This window comes from Schistocerca gregaria, chromosome 4, assembly GCF_023897955.1.
Source record: "Schistocerca gregaria isolate iqSchGreg1 chromosome 4, iqSchGreg1.2, whole genome shotgun sequence".
Classification (NCBI taxonomy): Eukaryota; Metazoa; Arthropoda; class Insecta; order Orthoptera; family Acrididae; genus Schistocerca; species Schistocerca gregaria.
Window position 1 is genome coordinate 53939982 of NC_064923.1, and position 20261 is coordinate 53960242.

Here is a 20261-nt window from a genome sequence, read left to right on the forward strand (position 1 = left end):
CACGTTTGTGGTACGGCCACACGGGATGGACGAATTGCATCGATTTCTTGAGCATCTGAATTCTATCCATACTAATATCAAATTTATTATGGAAATAGAAAAAGACAGCTGCCTCCCCTTCTTGGATGTTGTCGTTTTCTGTAAAAAGTTTCCTTTAGTTTACGTCACAAACGATTTGATAACAGATTACCGGTTTCGATCTTTAATGCCCATCATCAGATCTGTTTCATAAAAACAAAGTCCTAATGTACTGCAGCCATAGTGGCTTCGTCAGATGTTTTCTGTAAAGTTGACGGCTCATTAGGACATGCTGTATATCGAAAAACTACACATACAAATCTGTATCTACATGCCCGTAGCTGCCATCACCCTTCACAGACCAAAGGCGTCCTTAAGAACTTAGCGCACTGTATGTCCGATACTGACGAAAAAAACAGTATTCCATTTGAGCCCATAGACGTATCATGGCACTGCACTGAACAGATATTTAAATGTTGTGCAGGGGCAATTGAATTTAATGAAATTAGGCTTCTAAATGTTATTTGTACGTCCCCTAACTTCTGACTTCAGAGCATTTCTGCCCAAGCTAGAGAAGGTTCTTGATTCAATTTGTAGGAAGTACCAGAAATTTTATTTTCATCTGTTATTTCTTTTCTGTTGTAATTTCATATACTGACATGTTCCATGACCCTGGAGATTTGCTCCTCAATTCCCACGGAACTAGAAGTGTAAGTAAATAAAAGAAAACAGCTCTCGACAGACCCGGACGGTCACCCACCCAAATGGTAGCCAAGCCCAACAGTGCTTAACTTCGGTGATCTGATGGTAAGCGATGTTGCTACTGCTGCAAGGCTTTTAGCTGTGTATGTGAGAGTTTCTGCTGAGTGTAGGTAAGTAATGAATGCATGTGTAGTGCAGTGTCGTGCGCGTGTTGGAGATACTGAGGGAAGGGACAAACCTGGTGCCTGCCCCTGTCGAAGAACACCTAGGAGGCCACGAAGCTTAACGCCCCTGTCTGACGGACGGATCACCTGGAATATTGTGTCATGCCCTTACTTCATGAGACACTGCAGAGAGGTTTGGAACTGAATCCAGGACACTGGCGCATAGAATGGCAGTGAGGGACTTAATGGCACCACCTCTCCTGTGCCCGAAGGGCACATGGGAAATTATCAACAACATGTGGGATACCTGTACGGTGGCCCATCCGAGATTTGGCCGTGCGCGACGGTCCTCAACTTCGGTGATCTAACGGGAACCGGCTTGTCCACCTCGTTGTGTTATTTTCTTCTAATAAACGTATACGCCCCAACAATCCCCAGTCGCTTGCACTCCTCAGCCTATATTTCTACCACCGACGCCATATTAAATTTGTGTATTGTATTTCCACAGGATGTGAACCGTTAATACACCCCTGGAAATTGAAATACGAACACCGTGAAATCATTGTCCCAGGAAGGGGAAACTTTATTGACACATTCCTGGGGTCAGATACATCACATGATCACACTGACAGGACCACAGGCACATAGACACACGCAACAGATCATGCACAATGTCGGCACTAGTACAGTGTATATCCACCTTTCGCAGAAATGCAGGCTGCTATTCTCCCATGGAGACGATCGTAGAATTGCTGGATGTAGTCCTGTGGAACGGCTTGCCATACCATTTCCACCTGGCGCCTCAGTTGGACCAGCGTTCGTGCTGGACCTGCAGACCGCGTGAGACGACGCTTCATCCAGTCCCAAACATGCTCAATGGGGGACAGATCCGGAGATCTTGCTGGCCAGGGTAGTTGACTTACACCTTCTAGAGCACGTTGGGTGGCACGGGATACATGCGGACGTGCATTGTCCTGTTGGAACAGCAAGTTCCCTTTCCGGTCTAGGAATGGTAGAACGATGGGTTCGATGACGGTTTGGATGTACCGTGCACTATTCAGTGTCCCCTCGACGATCACCAGAGGGGTATGGCCAGTGTAGGAGATCGCTCCCAACACCATGATGCCGGGTGTTGGCCCTGTGTGCCTCGCTCGTATGCAGTCCTGATTGTGGCGCTCACCTGCACGGCGTCAAACACGCATACGACCATCATTGGCACCAAGGCAGAAGCGACTCTCATCGCTGAAGACGACACGTCTCCATTCGTCCCTCCATTCACGCCTGTCGCGACACCACTGGAGGCGGGCTGCACGATGTTGGGGCGTGAGCGGAAGACGGCCTAACGGTGTGCGGGTCCGTAGCCCAGCTTCATGGAGACGGTTGCGAATGGTCCTCGCCGATACCCCAGGAGCAACAGTGTCCCTAATTTGCTGGGAAGTGGCGGTGCGGTCCCCTACGGCACTGCGTAGGATCCTACGGTCTTGGCGTGCATCCGTGCGTCGCTGCGGTCAGCTCCCAGGTCGACGGGCACGTGCACCTTCCGCCGACCACTGGCGACAACATCGATGTACTGTGGAGACCTCACGCCCCACGTGTTGAGCAATTCGGCGGTACGTCCACCCGGCCTCCCGCATGCCCACTATACGCCCTCGCTCAAAGTCAGTCAACTGCACATACGGTTCACGTCCACGCTGTCGCGGCGTGCTACCAATGTTAAAGACTGCGATGGAGCTCCGTATGCCACGGCAAACTGGCTGACACTGACGGCGGCGGTGCACAAATGCTGCGCAGCTAGCGCCATTCGACGGCCAACACCGCGGTTCCTGGTGTGTCCGCTGTGCCGTGCGTGTGATCATTGCTTGTACAGCCCTTTCGCAGTGTCCGGAGCAAGTATGGTGGGTCTGACACACCGGTGTCAATGTGTTCTTTTTTCCATTTCCAGGAGTGTATATGGAATATTGATAAGATAGAATGTTGCGGCGGATTTTGGTGATCAAGTCTTCTCGGATTATCAGCCGAGTCAAAGCACTGCTCTGCAGCAACGTATCGCCAAGTTTCCTACTCTTCATCTTCAGGCGAAGTGTCAGCTTCATGTCCAGTTCATCTATTTTCAGACGTTGGACCGCAGGCTCCTCTGCCTCGTCTGGAACGGCTGAGCCAATCGCGCCCTTCCAGAAGCGGTGTCGCGGGTGGTGGTGGCGGTGGTGGCTGGGGCATTGCGGACGGTGGTGGGGGGACTACCGGCGGAGGGTCCTGGCGTCGCGTCCTGATGGTGTCTGTCTGGTCCATCCGGTGCTATCGCCTCTTTCACATCAGAGCACTCTTCCGACGTATTCTCGCTAGTGCCACGACCCATGCAGAGCACAGTTGACAACCGCTATTCCAGTTGATAAGATCTTGATGGACCGGTATTTCCGCTGCCTCTCTGAGGATGGAGCCTCTGGACATGGAACACTTCAAGGAAACGGCTCTCAAAACAGTGCGTCTGAAACCAAAGACCTTCTGTCGACATGTTGATGACCCATGCGTGATGTGGTCACATGACCTGCAGGAATTTCTTGCACATCTTAACAGCATACACGACACCTTGGAGGTAGAAGAAAACGCATGCCTACCTTTCGTCGATATCCTTATAAGGAGGAAAACGATGGCACGCTGGGATATTCTGTCAATAGAAAGAAGGCACCCACGGACCAGTTCCTAAACGCCAATGGCTGCCACTATCCAGCATAATTCAAATGTGTGCTCACCATCCCTCTGCACAGAGCGCGAGACGTGTGCGACCGAGTTGCAGCACATGAGGGGAGCCTCTCGCAAGAACGGGTACTCGGAGGCACAGGTACGATGCCCTCTACAGTCGGGCGAGAAGAAGAAAGAAGACGATGCGGAAGAAGACACGGAGCATCTGGCGCTCTTTCCCTATGCTGGTTCGCCCACGCCCAAGATTACCAGGATATTGGTGGAGAGCTACATTAAAACCATTTTCCGCTCATAGGTTAAAATCAAAAATTTGCTTGGCTCAATTAACACCTGTAGTCTACAGCATCAGTTGTGAACGTGGTAAGCAGTATATCGGCCGGTCGTGAAGGTGTATTTCGCAGCGGGGCTAAAACATTTGAGAAGGTTCGCCTCGGCCAAACGAGAAAACCTGCAGTGGCAAAGTGCAGTGGATCCATAATCATCTTGTCAACCAATATAGCTGTTTCCAACTGAATTCTGCGTGGATTGTAGCGCTAGCAAGAATACGTGAAAAGCGCTCGAACGTCAAAGCGGCAAAGGCGGCGGATGGAATAGACGGGCAACATCAGGATGCGTCGCCAGGCCCTCCAGCATGCGGGGATTACCCCCCCCCCCTACCCTCCACCCCCCCCCCCCCTGCCCCGTCCCGCAATGTCCCCCTCCCCCCTCCCCGCCGTCTGCGACACCCGACCATAGGCGCGGGATGTGCCGAACCGCTGCAAACGAGGCAGAAGAGCAGAAGAGACTGCGGTCCAGCCGTCTATAAAGATACGATCTGGACATAAACCCGACACTTGGCCTGAAGATGAGGAGTAGGAAATTTATACGAAACACTACCGCAGAACGACAGACTCGGCTGATAAACCGAGCAGACTTCATCATCACTAACTTGTGCAATTACTCGTTCTACCGAACCTCCGCCATTGGGATTTAATCCAACACTGCAGAGGTAGTGAGAACACTGACGGTTAGAACTAACCATGAATACTTGTATGAACTACATCTTCACACCAGTTTGTTTGGCCTTGCCAGTGTTCTTTACGCCAAGATAGGTTCATTGTGGCCGGTCAAGTTACGTGACCACCACACGCTATGTTTACTTCACAGGCTCCTCATTGTACGTGCATCTATGTACTTTGTGTTAGCGACTAAGCACCTGTTATATCGTCATAGTCTAAACACTAGCCCTTACTTGACAAGTATCCCAGCTTTCCACATCCGTAAAACAAAAATATTCCATGTTGCTGCCGTTTGCATCTGGAACAAACTACTCTGTACAATGTAAGCAATTAGATGCCCTGATAGTTTTAAAAAGAAGCTGAAACACTACCTCCTGTGAGCATCATAACGTTTCGCTACAAGTAGTAGAGTCTGGCAAGTTCTCCCTCTATCAGACAGTGAAGCAAATGTTTCCATCTTCTCTTCTATACTTCATGCTCTTTTCATTACTCATTCAGTCAAATCAGTTTCGTTATCCCCTGTATTCTTCCTGTTTTTCTCTCTCTCTTTGTTCTCTTCTCTCATGCCCATTGATGCTAGCTCTCATAGTTTAAATCCATCTTTCTGTAACAAGCCTCTGTTATTGTACTCCTCAAGGAATGAAGTTTTCTCTCTTTCTCCACTGAAATGACAACTAAATGTTTTATAATATTGCGTGTTATAACATGCTTATCGTAATTAATGAAATGTAAAACATATATAACGCTTACTCAGACATGCCCGGTGGCATAAACTCTACAAGGTTAACATAGTAAATGAAAATAAATAAGCAGTTTTCTGCGATGATCCCAAAATTTTCTTAAGAATAAGGTCCATTGCCCAAATTTATATTCTGCTGTCTTCATTTGTACTGACGGTAATGAACACCTGACTGAATTTCATAAAACGGCGCAGAAGAGCTTTTAGTCCCTTTAATTAATCATTCGTTGCAGAATGCGTGGGTAAAACTCTTGAAAAGTGCGTTCCAGATAAATTCGGCTGCCCGTCTGCGCCAGAGAGAAACTTTCCTCTAAACTGTTAGCTTGCAACCACCCGCATGGTCCTTCGAAAATAGCACGGCCGATTTCCTTCCTTACCCTCCGCCAAACTGAGCTTCAACTCCTTCCGTAACGACCTCGTTGTCCATTCCTTGCTTTAATCATATCAACTATTCAGGATGTGTAAATATTGGAATAGTATCAGAGGGATGAAAGCAGATTAAACCAGCGTACCAGGTCGAGGCACTGTGCTCATCATCGTCATCATCATCATCATTTAAGACTGATTATGCCTTTCAGCGTTCAGTCTGGAGCATAGTCCCCCTTATAAAATTCCCCCATGATCCCCTATTCATTGCTAACATTGGTGCCTCTTCTGATGTTAACACATTACTTCAAAATCTTTCTTAACCGAATCCAGGTACCTTCTCCTTGGTCTGCCCCGAATCCTCCTACCCTCTACTGCTGAACCTATGAGTCTCTTGGGTAACCTTGCTTGTCCCATGCGTGTAACATGACCCCACCATCTAAGCCTGTTCATCCTGACTGCTACATCTATAGAGTTCATTCCCAGTTTTTCTTTGATTTCCTCATTGTGGACACCCTCCTGCCATTGTTCCGATCTACTAGTACCTGCAATCATCCTAGCTACTTTCATATCCGTAACCTCAACCTTGTTGATAAGGTAGCCTGAATCCACCCAGCTTTCTCTCCCATACAACAAAGTTGGTCGAAAGATTGAACGGTGCACAGATAACTTAGTCTTGGTACTGATTTCCTTCTTGCCGAAGAGAGTAGATCATAGCTGAGCACTCACTGTATTAGCTTTGCTACACCTCGCTTCCAGTTCTTTCACTATGTTGCCATCCTGTGAGAATATGCATCCTAAGTACTTGAAACTGTCCACCTGTTCTAACTTTGTTCCTCCTATTTGGCACTCAATCCGTTTATATTTCTTTCCCACTGGCATTACTTTCGTTTTGGAGATGCTAGTCTTCATACCATAGTACTTACATTTCTGATATAGCTCTGAAATATTACTTTGCAAACTTTCAATCGAATCTGCCGTCACAACTAAGTCATCGGCATATGCAAGACTGCTTATTTTGTGTTCACATATCTTGATCTCACGCAGATAGTCTGTTGTTTTCAACATATGATCCATAAATAATATGAACAACGGTGGAGACAGGTTGCAGCCTTGTCTTACCCCTCAAACTACTCTGAACCATGAACTCAATTTACCGTCAACTCTAACTGCTGCCTGACTATCCATGTAAAGACCTTTAATTGCTTGCAGACGTTTGCCTCCTATTCCATAAGCTCGTAGAACAGACAATAACTTCCTCCTAGGAATCCGGTCATATGCCTTTTCTAGATCTCTAAAGCATAGATACAGTTGCCTGTTCCACTCATAACACTTTTCCATTATTTGCCGTAAGCTAAAGATCTGGCCCTGACAACCTCTAAGAGGCCCTGTACCTTGTCCATTCCTGTTCCAACGACTGTAATTGACTACATTCAACTAATTGGAACCTTTCTGAGATCGCTGTTATGTACCTGTGCCTTATTTCCTTATCCTGAAGTTTCTCCACTCTTATCCTCCTACATATGGACCTGACCTCCTGCACTTTCGGCCCCACAATCCCAATTTCACTGCAGATTAAATAATGATCAGTGTCATCAAAGAATCCCCTGAATACACGTGTGTCCCTCACAGCCTTCCTGAATTCCTGATCTGTTATTATATAGTCAATGACAGGTCTGGTTCCCCCTGCCTTCCTACGTACACCGGTGAATGTTATTACGTTTAAAAAATGAGTTTGGAGATTACTAAGCCCATACTGGCACAGAAATCCAAGAGCTGTTTCCCGTTTCTGTTGGCCTCCATATCCTCTCCAAATTTACCCATAACCTTTTCATACCCTTCTGTTCGTTTTCCAATCCTGGCATTAAAATCACCCATGAGTAGAACACTGTCCCTGTCCTTTACTCTAACAACTATATCACTGAGTGCCTCATAAAAACTATCCATCTTATCATGATCTGTCCTTTCACAATGAGAATATACTGACACAATCCTAATTTTCTTGCTAGACACTGTCAAATCTATCCATATCTGTCGTTCGTTTACATACCTCACTGCAACTACACTGGGTTCCATTTCTTTCCTGATGTAAAGACCTTCACCCCATTGTGCTATTCCTGCTTTGACTCCTGACAGGTAAACCTTGTATTCTCCCACTTCCTCTTCTTTCTCACCCCTTACCCTAATGTCACTAACAGCTAAAACGTCCAGCCCCATCTTACTTGCAGCCTCTGCCTGCTCCACCGTCTTCCCAGAGTAGCCCCCATTGATATTAAAAGCTCCTCATCTCATTACCATTTGTTTGCCAAGTCGTATCTTAGGAGTCCCTGGTTTGTCAGTTAGATGTGGGACACTGTCACCTCCATAGGTCCGAGGAATTTTGCTCTGATTGTTGTCAGCATCATATTTAAAGTATCGGGGAAGCAGGTTGTTTCGGTCTTTTTTTATAATTCACGAGTGTAGCAGGGGATGAAAGACTTTTTTTAAATTCACGAGTGTAGCAGGAGATTAAAGTCTTTCGGCACCAGTCTCGAGTTGCGCAACGTGGACACTACAGAAGACGTAAGCGAAAGGAAATACACTCCTGGAAATTGAAATAAGAACACCGTGAATTCATTGTCCCAGGAAGGGGAAATTTTATTGACACATTCCTGGGGTCAGATACATCACATGATCACACTGACAGAACCACAGGCACATAGACACACGCAACAGAGCATGCACAATGTCGACACTAGTACAGTGTATATCCACCTTTCGCAGCAATGCAGGCTGCTATTCTCCCATGGAGACGATCGTAGAGATGCTGGATGTAGTCCTGTGGAACGGCTTGCCATGCCATTTCCACCTGGCGCCTCAGTTGGACCAGCGTTCGTGCTGGACGTGCAGACCGCGTGAGACGACGCTTCATCCAGTCCCAAACATGCTCAATGGGGGACAGATCCGGAGATCTTGCTGGCCAGGGTAGTTGAGTTACACCTTCTAGAGCACGTTGGGTGGCACGGGATACATGCGGAGGTGCATTGTCCTGTTGGAACAGCAAGTTCCCTTGCCGGTCTAGGAATGGTAGGACGATGGGTTCGATGACGGTTTGGATGTACTGTGCACTATTCAGTGTCCCCTCGACGATCACAAGAGGTGTACGGCCAGTGTAGGAGATCGCTCCCCACACCATGATGCCGGGTGTTGGCCCTGTGTGCCTCGGTCGTATGCAGTCCTGATTGTGGCTCTCACCTGCACGGCGCCAAACACGCATACGACCATCATTGGCACCAAGGCAGAAGCGACTCTCATCGCTGAAGACGACACGTCTCCATTCGTCCCTCCATTCACGCCTGTCGCGACACCACTGGAGGCGGGCTGCACGATGTTGGGGCGTGAGCGGAAGACGGCCTAACGGTGAGCGGGACCGTAGCCCAGCTTCATGGAGACGGTTGCGAATGGTCCTCGCCGATACCCCAGGACCAACTGTGACCCTAATTTGCTGGGAAGTGGCGGTGCGGTCCCCTACGGCACTGCGTAGGATCCTACGGTCTTGGCGTGCACCCGTGCGTCGCTGCGGTCCGGTCCCAGGTCGACGGGCACGTGCACCTTCCGCCGACCACTGGCGACAACATCGATGTACTGTGGAGACCTCTCGCCCCACGTGTTGAGCAATTCGGCGGTACGTCCACCCGGCCTCCCGCATGCCCACTATACGCCCTCGCTCAAAGTCCGTCAACTGCACATACGGTTCACGTCCACGCTGTCGCGGCATGCTACCAGTGTTAAAGACTGCGATGGAGCTCCGTATGCCACGGCAAAGTGGCTGACACTGACGGCGGCGGTGCACAAATGCTGCGCAGCTAGCGCCATTCGACGGCCAACACCGCGGTTCCTGGTGTGTCCGCTGTGCCGTGCGTGTGATCATTGCTTGTACAGCCCTCTCGCAGTGTCCGGAGCAAGTATGGTGGGTCTGACACACAGGTGTCAATGTGTTCTTTTTTCCATTTCCATGAGTGTATTATACTACTCTTGGGATTTTGAGAATGCGACATTCCGCCGTATTCAACGGCTTTCTGATGCAGCACCTACTATTTGGATTTCTTGTTTCTTTTTTTCTGCTTACTATATAAAGCTGTGTTGCGAAATATATTTCGCACGGTCGTTTTCAGGACAGTATGGTGTGTGCTGACATACATACAAATAGTTTCCGTTAAGGCATCACAGACCTGTGATTATTTTAATGATAAATTTCTCTGAAATCTTTTCACCTCCACCTCTGAAAATTGTGATAGCAGACTACGGAATCACGTAATAGTACGCACTGTAATTATCCTATCAATGTTCGCTTCTGAAGAAATTCTATTAAATGTATGTTACTGTTTGAAGATATTTCTTCACAGTGAAACTTAAACTCCCCAGATACACGCTGTCATCTTAACTCAGAAACCCATAATAAATATTCAAACTATTCCTTATACAAACCAGTGTAGGCTTCGAACCACGAACTTTCGCAACCTTTCAAATACTGCCTGAGTGTGTGCAGAAGTTTCTCAGTCTTCTGTGGAGTTCATGTGTTGTACAAGCTCATCCGTTATAGTCCTCTTGCAGACAGTATCGATAATCTTGCTATTAGAGATTTTAGACTCGTTATAGTCACTAATCTGGACGCTGTGTACTGTCGTAGCCTGTGACGTGAACTAAGCACGCAGTGCAGCTAACTGACAGATGCCAAACTGGAGAGTGAGTCAGTGAATATACTGACAGACGCCAAACAGGAGTGTGAATTAATGCGGTCCTCCGGTCAGCAGCGGTGGCCTAAGTACTTGCTGTCGAGAGGGCGTTGGTGGCATGTTGCTTGTCATTGTGTCTCTGGCCTCTCTCGTGATAGACGCACTTGATCCAGACCCTACTATCGATCTCGGCGCCACATCTTTGGTGCCCGGTGTTCTGGCGACAGTTTACGCCTGCACACTTCCATTCGTTATTTATGTCGTATGGATTGTTGGCTCCCATATCTCACAGACTGGGTTCAACCCCCTGTTGCTAAAGGAATTCTTCAATGCACATTGCCCCTCCCCCTTTCGTTGCGGATATGCGAGAGCCGTGTCGTATGTGTGTTTGTAGAGTGTAGGTAAGTGTAGTCGATTCGTGTAGTGTGCCCTGTTGTCTTTGTGTTGCATTATGATAATCAGAGAAGGCAGTGTGGGAAACCCATTGATGGCACGTAACCCACTTCTTTCGAATATCAAACTTAATGTCCCCATCCAACCGACAGAGCACCATCTACAGTGTTAATGTCATTATCTCATGAGACACTAGAGAGACCTTTGTAATAGGGCATTGTCACAAATACTAGTGATTGCCATCATTACTCTCCCCTTGGCAGCCTGTCTGGATATGTGACATGTCTCGTGTGAGGCCTCTTTGGTTTGCGGCGGGAAATCGGACTACTACTTACCGCGAGAATTTGTTCTTAAGTCGGCGAGGCGTCGCTCTGTGTTCCTAGTGAGTTTTACACAGTTTTCTGCTGGTTGTGGTTGTAGTCGATGACGCTGACGCTGGTTGAGGGTGTTCCTCATCGTGCGGCTACAAAAATGTTGGTGAGGTCACTGCATGCTATTGAGTAAAGCAACGGATTGGAAATGTAATTGTCTGCATTCGTGTAGGAAGAGTTCATCGTTCCAATGTCGCGGCTAGAAAAGGTAAATCTTTTGCCATTACGTGGCATCCCGATTGGAAAAGGCACTTGGTGGCTTTTTGGTCAGGTTTGAGATGCGCGTCTACATTTACCGGAATACCTATATATAATTTGCCCATCCGTGGTCATTCTGGTCCTGTGACACCTTCCCTATCAGTAGCAAATCAGTTAGATTTCTGGAATCATAGTTTTTTACATACCTTAATGCAACTCTCTCCTCTTGCGCTAACTTGTTGAGTGAGGAGGTTCAATGTATGATTACATGTTGTGTAACAGGAGTGTTTTTTTCACACATTTAAGTAAAATCACAGTCTTCAGTCTTAAATACTCTACACAATAACTGTATATCTGTTCAACTGCACTGGCATTCGTAAGTATTTAATAGATTTTGTTAATCTACGGTTTTACAAGGTGGCTCACAACACAAATATCTTTTGAACAAAAATAGATATTGGAAAACGGCTTCCACTAGTATCAAGGTAAGACAGGAGCTCATGAAAATATTTACTACATTATAAGTTTAAGCATACATTACGACGGCTATTCGGAAAAGAAGGTCCGACAGCTCGCGAAATGAAAACGACAGTGAAAATTCGATTACGCTTCACGCGTATTGTTGGGCAGCGTCTCTAGTATGCAAATCTTTTCCATCAGGCCTGTCTTTTCGTATCTAAGCACACAGTGAGCACGTAAAGATGTCTAAAACAATAGTGTCTCTCGCCAAGTTTGGATGCCCACTGTTTGGTTTCACCTGGTTTCAAGCAATCCCGCATAACATACCTATCATGCACTTCCATCTCTATGACAATTCTCGGCGGCACACTGAAGGAGCAGTAGCACACCCCTGCAGCGTTTGCGATGGGAAGCATTTGATCGCCCACGATACAGCCCGGACTTGGTTCACCTTGAGTTTCATCTCTGCTCACATCAGTGCCTGGTATGAAGACAATATTTTGGAACAGACAACTAAATGCATCAGTTATACCCTAAGAAATTTCAGAGCGAAGTTGGCGCTCGAAATAAACGAAACATGCCGCTATTGCACATCACGACGTGCAATCGTGAACCTCACGTTGCTCATAAGCGCGAAATGATTGACATACGTAATTTTACTTCCACTGTTATAACGAGGCCCAAAGAGTTAATAGGGTTTCCTGCCACAAATACTGATATGTGGGGATCACGGTTGCATCTCGAGATGGGCAGTAGCTGCTCGTTTAGTTTACTTCGAACGTCAACTGCGCTTCTCAATTTCCTGTGACTTAAATGACAGATTGCCATTCTTTCTGCAATTCTTTTTATTTTATTGTTGCGTAAGAAATACTCAGGAAGACAGAAGTTTGTGTTCAAATATATATTTGCTTACCTTTTAGAATGTGTCATAGTATTTACTTATTATGAACACTAGCCTTACACTCATAGACATGAAAGTCGTTTATAAATATCTAACCAGGGGTATTTGCGCTGTACCGTTTATGTGGGACGCCCAGTATAAAGTGATTTCTGAGCTTCTCTGAGCAGGCGCTTGTACAGGAGACTGATGGCAAATGTAGCAGGGTGGACAGCACACGCGACAGATAAACTCTCATCAGATGTTCAGAGAAAAGCTCTCTCCGTGTTCAGAGGTCAAAGTTTTTGCATTTAGGTAAGGTTATGGGTTGTTACGGAAATAAAAATGTGTAATCATGTAGACTGCAAGGAAGAGCGTCTATAAGGGTAATTCCATTACATTAAGGTGCCCTCACTTACTAATTATACAGCTTGATCAAGTGATGACATTCCGGGCGAATGGATACGGGTAAATATGTCAGTTTAAGGTAAGGGAGCCTTGTGGAGAAATGACCGAGTCGAAAGATACAAGCGAAAATCGTTCTGATGCCCCTAACCTTGGACTAAATCCACCGGTACGTTGTTGCTATATCATAGGTCAGGCAGCTTTCAGAGGTGGTAGTATGAACCAAAACAAGCACAAATCGTAAACATGGGCCCTATAACATCACAACGAAATCAGCGTGTATGTGTCTGAGACGCATGAGTTCGTTTTCCTGTGCTGCTGCGAAAGTTAACTCTTGTCTACACAAGGTTTGGTCGGAGGCGTTTTCACTAGGACCGGCTGGTTAAAAGGCTATATCCAGTTAGATGCAATTCACATAATTTTTGTTTCAGTCGTTCTATTTAAAAGGCAACAGTTTGACTACAGTCTCTCTCTTGCCAACGGTCTTGTCTCATTGTATAAACTGGTTCTCTCCACATCACCGCAATTAAGCATCGTAGGGCGTGGCCAGTACTAGGATGGGTAACAGCCTAACTTTTCCAAGTGTTGTTGGCTGCTTTCGCTTTTCTATTGAGGCAAAGGGGGTGGAGGAGTGGTGGCGTAAAGTTTATTATGAACAGACCTTGTGACAATGTCCTGGGGCATTTGAGACTCTCGATGGTTATTTAATTTCCAAACCTCTCCGCAGTGTCTCATGAAGTGAGGGCATCTGAGATTATCGATGGTGATCCGTTCGTCAAGTTCGATATCTATGCCGGAACCTCTCTTTTCTGTCATATTAACAGGATCTTCCTTCGGTTCTTGGTAGAACAACATTATAATAAATGAAAAGCACCAGTTTGCTTTTGTTCTACAGTATTACTTTTATTGTTAACCGGTTTTCGACTTACAAGGCGATCTTCAGACATTTACAGAGTATTATCACCAAAGAAGTTAAATGTTAGCAGACCACTTCGGAAGAGAAGTAACACATGTAAACTGAAGTAGAAACATACAGTAAGTAACATCATTGCAATGAAAAAGTAAAAACTGAACAGTACACAAATAACAATGGAGTAGACAGGAAAACCTTTAGCACAAAATGGGAATATCATGTCTACGTAACAGTTTCTATTAATAAAGAAAACTAATAAAATAAAATAAAATTAGTACTAGAGAAGGCTGCATCAGGAGGTATGAAACATGGAGAGTGATACACAACCACTTAAAAGAAGAGACGGTTATAAATGTAAATTAAGAATACGTAAGGAACTTAAACAATATCAATAAGATAAACAGAAATAAATAAATGTAGAAAAATGAAGGTGTTTCAGGGAACCCACAGTTTGAGAGTGTAGTGGTACTGCATTTTAACATTAAAATTATAATCAAAGCAGTGTCTCTGTAACAGTTTTTATTAAATAAATGAGCAAAGTAAAATATGAACAGTATTTGATGAGACAACTGCAACGTGTGTGAAACATGGACAGTAATACAAGTACCAGTTAAAAGAAAGCATTGACTATTGAAACTACAGTCTATGTGGAATACAAAGACAACTTCAACAAAACAAAACAACTTAATGAATACAGGAAAATGGGAATATGTAGGAAGAAAGAGTGTGGGAAGTAATAAATAACAAAGATGATTATATGAAGACTAGGAGAGGGGAAGTGTTGGGCTGTGTCTGGTCATTTAGGATGAGGTCTGGACTGTGAGCAAGATGTTTGTTAATTTCCAAGGCTTGAAGCAGGTTGAGTTTATGGCCTTTGTTTACTAAGTGAAGTACCTGGGACACTGGCTGGTAGTTGTGACCCTCACTCAGTACATGCTCAGAAAATGCAGGGTCTGAATTCTGCAACATCCAGCTGCGTTCATGTTCAGTGAACCCAGTTGATATGTCTCTGCCTGACTGACCAATGTAAAATTTGTCACAATCAGAACAGTGGTGATTATAGTAAATGTCTGAAGATGGCCTTGTAAGCCTAAATCCGGTTAACAATAAAAGTAACATTGCAGAACAAAAGCAAACTGGTGTCTTTTCTTTCATCGTCATCCAATACAAGCATGACAACGCACTACACACACGTGATACAGTCACCTACACTAATCCGATAGACATAAACAGACAACTCTCGTGCTCGTACTCACACTCCCATAGGCGACAGTACTCGAAGTAGAGAAAAAATCTTTCGAAGTAGGCGGCTGAGTCGACAATACCATACGCCTTTATTTATTTATTTGTTCACTTTCCTCCTTGTGCCTGTTAATCAGTGTCGTTGGTTCAGTAGTTTTCTCGCCGCTTGAGTGTTACGTTGAGCCTGCAGACTGACGTGCTCCCCGCTGTCATCTCCACAGTCGCCGTGCCGGCAGGAGGCGCTGTCGGCGCTGAGGCGGCGCCTGCAGCAGACGGTCGTCCCGGAGTTCCCCAGGCACCGGCTGCGCATGCTCTCCAGGCTGGCCGAGGGCGCCTTCGGAACGGTCAGTACTCCACACACATCTCTCCCCATTACCGTAACGCGTCCGGTATCACCGTTTTAAGCCACGTGAACTGATTGGAGCCTTGCTCCTTAAAGGCACTGGTCTACATCAACATCTATACTCCGCAAACCACCTTACTCTGTGTGGCGTAGGGTTTTTCGGATACCACTATCTAAGCACCCTTTCCCTGTGAAACTTCTTTATTTAAATGAGTGTGTCTGTACTTAAATTACAGAATGACTGAGAAGATGAAACCTATACGTTATTTGATTCTTAAACAGCTGAGTACAACTGATCGTACTCAGCCTACTTTCTCTTTACTTTTTCTTATCATGTCAACAGTCATCCACGATATTCTAGCGCAACTCAATCTGTCTGCTCCAAAAAATTACAACCTGACTTCAAATAGTTAATTCAGAAAAATTGCCCCTACTAAAAAGAAATCTTAACAATAACCTATACATTTCATTAAGCACTTGTCCCACAAAAATCTTCATTACGCGAAATACTGCAATACAGTGAGCGTCAATACTGCCAGCTAAATAAAAGATTCTAACTACTAAAGCCACTAAATACTAATAGGCATATAGTTAGCAAAGGAAAGATTTTGTTGCAAACCAAATAATGTATTTTTTTTTACCTTAATGTGACATCCAGTTCAAACACGAATATAAATCGTCATTGACATATAGTAAAGAATGGCAGCTAACTCTAAATATAGATAAATGTAAATTAATGGAGATGAATAGGAAAAAGAACCCCGTAATGTTTGAATACTCCATTAGTAGTGTAGCGCTTGACAGAGTCATTGGTAGAATTTTGGGAAAATGTGGTTCATCTGTAAAGGAGACCGCTTATAAAACACTAATATGACCTATTCTTGAGTACTGCTCGAGAGTTTGGGATCCCTATCAGGTTGGATTGAGGGAGGACATAGAAGCAATTCAGAGGCGGGCTGCTAGATTTGTTACTCGTACGTTTGATAATCACGCGAGTGTTACGGAAATGCTTCAGAAACTCGGGTGGGAGTCTCTAGAGGAAAGGAGGCGTTCTCTCCGTGAATCGCTACCGAGGATATTTAGAGAACCAGCATTTGAGGCTGACTGCAGTACAGTTTTACTGCCACCAACTTAAATTTCGCTGAGAGACCACAAAGATAAGAAAAGAGAGATTAGGGCTCGTACAGAGGCATATAGGCAGTCATTTTTCCCTCGTTCTGTTTGGGAGTGGAACAGGGAGAGAAGATGCTAGTTGTGGTACGAGGTACCCTCCGCCACACACCACATGGTGGCTTGCGGAGTATATATCTAGATGTTGATATAGATGTAGTACGAAGGTATATAATCACGAAGAATATTCAATCTCCAAGTCGAACACGTACAGATCGTTAGGCTCCGCTAACACATTAGACCTCTACCATCTATCTGTGCACACTAGCTTATATTTGATAATATTCAGGGACAACTGCTAGACCATGCAACAACTACAGATTCTGCACGGGTCTTCCTGCAAATTTCTATGCTCTTCGGTCGTTGCTGTCCTCTTATCAGCGAACAACATCAAGGAGCATCCTACGTTATTCACTGGACCATTTGTGTAAAAGGTGCATCCGAAAAGATCGACAAATGTTCTCAGAAAATAAAGGAAACGAGCTATCAACAAAATACCTTCGCTGCCTTTAAAGTAATCACGTTAGCTACATGTCAATGTTTTCCATATGTTTCTTTCTTCTCCGATTCTGTGGAAAATTTCCTCATTCTTTATCTTATCAGGCACCTAATTTTCTCTATACTTCAATAGCACGACGTATCGAACGCTTTGGTTAATCTCTTTTCCTCTCTCCCTACACTCGGAACGTGTATTCTCAGTAGTTTATTCCTTAGACGGACGCCGGTGTTTGATACTAGCTGAGTTACCATGGCCAGGAATATCTTCTTTGTCTGTATTAAAGTATTTTCTTTTTTCTTTTTTTTAAAATATGTCCAACTTTCTTCGCCCGCTACGTGTTACACTGCTTCGAAAGTAGCAGATCTCTTTGGAAGCAAAATAAAATATGACGGGAGGAGGAAAATGGACATACAGAGCTGATTGTCAGAGGCAAAGAAAGCATCCCTGTCCGTGAGCAGTCAGCTGATATCAAACGTCGTCCTTGTACAATCGTATTAATTTTCAATTTTAAATTCGTGATCATCACTAGCGAGTCAGGTTGTGCAGTGATGCAGACACTGGATTTTGTTCTTATGGTGGCGGCTCAAACCCCCATCCGGCTTTCCAGGCGAATGCCGGCACGTTTCCTTAGGGAGGTCACTACCGATTCCCTCCCCAGTCCCAACTTGTGTTCTGTCTCTAATTTCGTCGTCAACGAGACGTCAAATTCCAATATTCATATCTTTGCGTCGTCGTCATTAACTATTTAATACATACTACGGGATGAAGGCCCCTCTAGACTGATCCATGAGTTATGGTTTCAACCGTATGCACCCATGTAACTCCTGTATGTTTTGTTCTTGATCTAACCGCTCTAGATCACATCATCTCGATCATAGCGCATCCAGAGATCCACAACGCTGTTGACATTGGGTAGCAAGTTGATGCTGAATCTCTTGAGTTCAGGCAGGTGTCTGATAAAGCCTCGCACTGTTGTTTAGTGAAAAAAAAGAGCTTCATAAGTATCGGACCAGGACTGTGATTGAATTCAAAATTCCTTTGCAGATAGAACTCAACACGTCGCTCTTGAAGGAATTAAATCGAAAGGTGTAAGGTAACTGCAAAAGTACATCAAGGACGTATGATAGGCCTGTTTGCATTATACACTGATACACTGATCAGCCTAAACATTGTCACCACAGCTCAGGGCGACGTCGCATGCGACCTTGTGGAGTTGCGGGCACGTGAGGAGGTAATAAAAGTATGTAAGCGGTGCAGACACGGACGGGGAATCACTCTAGCGAAGACATGGTTTGCAATGCGGAAATGCACTGAGATAAGTAACTTTGACAAAGGGCAGATTATTTTTACGCAGAACTTGTGAACGAGTAGCTCTCAAACGGTGAAGCTGGTCGAGTGTTCACCTGCTACTGTCGTGAGCATCTATGGAAAGAGGTAGACGGACAGTGAAACTACCACTAGGCGCTATATGGCTGAACGTCCACGACTGTTCACAGAACGCGGGTTTTGGAGGCTTGTCTTCTCTCCTTATCAGTGGGTTGTCCGCCCCCGGTAGCTGAGTGTTCGGCGCGACAGAATGTCAGTCCTAAGGGCCATGCGGAAAGAGCGCTATACTGGTGCACGCGCAAGTGTTTCGGAGCACACCGTTCGTCGTACAATTTTGTACACGGATCTCCGCAGCAGACCACCCCTACATGTTCTGATGTTGGCCCGACGACATCATCAATTACGATCACAGCGGGCAGTACAGGACTATCGAGGTTCGACCGTTGATCAGTCGAAACGTAGCAGCTCTTCGAGTGAATCACCCTTTTGCTACGATAGGTTGATAGTCGTCTCCACAAACGGCGTAATCGAGATGAACGGCAACTCGAAATATGCAGCGCGCCGCAGATGCAGGCTGATGAGGGCAATATCATGCTATGGGAGACATTCTGCTGCGCTTGCATGGGACACGTGTTAGTGGTCAAAGACTCGCTGCCACCTGCGAAGCACCTGCATCCCCTCATGCTTGATATCTACCCTGAAGGGGATGTCATCGTTCAGCGGTATAACTGTTCGTGTCTCGAAGCCAGAACCGTGCTACGAGGGTCAGTGGTTTGAGGAGCATTATAGTGAACATTCGCTGATATCTCGACGGCCGTATTCGCCTGGTATAAATCTCATGGATCCCATCTGGGTCGCTATGGCGCCATCACTGCATAAGCAAATCAGCGGCCCGTTATTAACTCGAATTACGTGGCCTAATACCATTTCTTTTGGTGATCAGTCTTCTAACTGGTTTGATGTAGCCCGCCACGAATTACTCTCCTTTGCCAACCTCTTCATCTTAAAGTAGCACATGCAACCAACGTCCTCAATTATTTGCAGGATGTGTTCCGATCTCCGTCTTCCTCTACAGTTTTCCCCCTTTACGGCTCCCTATAGAACCATAGAAGTCATTGCCTTCTGTCTTACCTGATGTGCTATCTTCCTGTTCCTTCTCCTTATCGGTGTGTTACATATATTCCTTTCCTATCCGGTTCTGCCCAGAACGTCCTCATTCATTACCTTATCAGTCCACCTAATTTTTAACATTCATCTGTAGCACCACATCTCAAATGCTTCAATTCTCTTCTGTTCCGGTTTTCCCACAGTCCATGTTTCATTACCATGCAATGCCACATACACCAGAAAACCTACCAACAAACTGTCGGATCTCTGATACCCAGAATCAATGACGTGTTTCGTTCCAAAGACGGGAGAACAAGCTATTAAGCAGGTGGCGTAATGTTTTGGCTCATCAGTATATATAAATGACGTAGTGACGACATCATAAAGTCCATGAGGCTGTTCGCTGATGGTGTGGTCATCTATAAGAAGGTAGCATAATCAAAACGCACACTTCAGAAACCGCAGGAAGAGCCGCAGAAGATTGATTAATGGAGCAGTTGAACTTAAACGTAAATTAATATAACATATTGCGCCTACATTGCTGCACTATAGGGTC

The 20261-nt window shown here is 45.5% G+C and overlaps 1 protein-coding gene across 2 annotated transcripts in view; it reads left to right on the top strand.

The window, feature by feature from the left end:
* Nucleotides 1-20261, top strand: part of LOC126266886 (discoidin domain-containing receptor tyrosine kinase B-like) — a 358246-nt gene that overhangs the window by 301668 nt on the left and 36317 nt on the right. Inside the window, exon 12 of one of the 2 annotated variants that reach the window (XM_049971552.1) lies at nucleotides 15482-15604. The exons of the other annotated variant lie outside the window; for it this stretch is intronic. Coding sequence (XP_049827509.1) covers nucleotides 15482-15604 — 123 coding nt within the window. The remainder of the gene's footprint in view (nucleotides 1-15481; nucleotides 15605-20261) is intronic. 2 annotated transcript variants of the gene reach the window in all.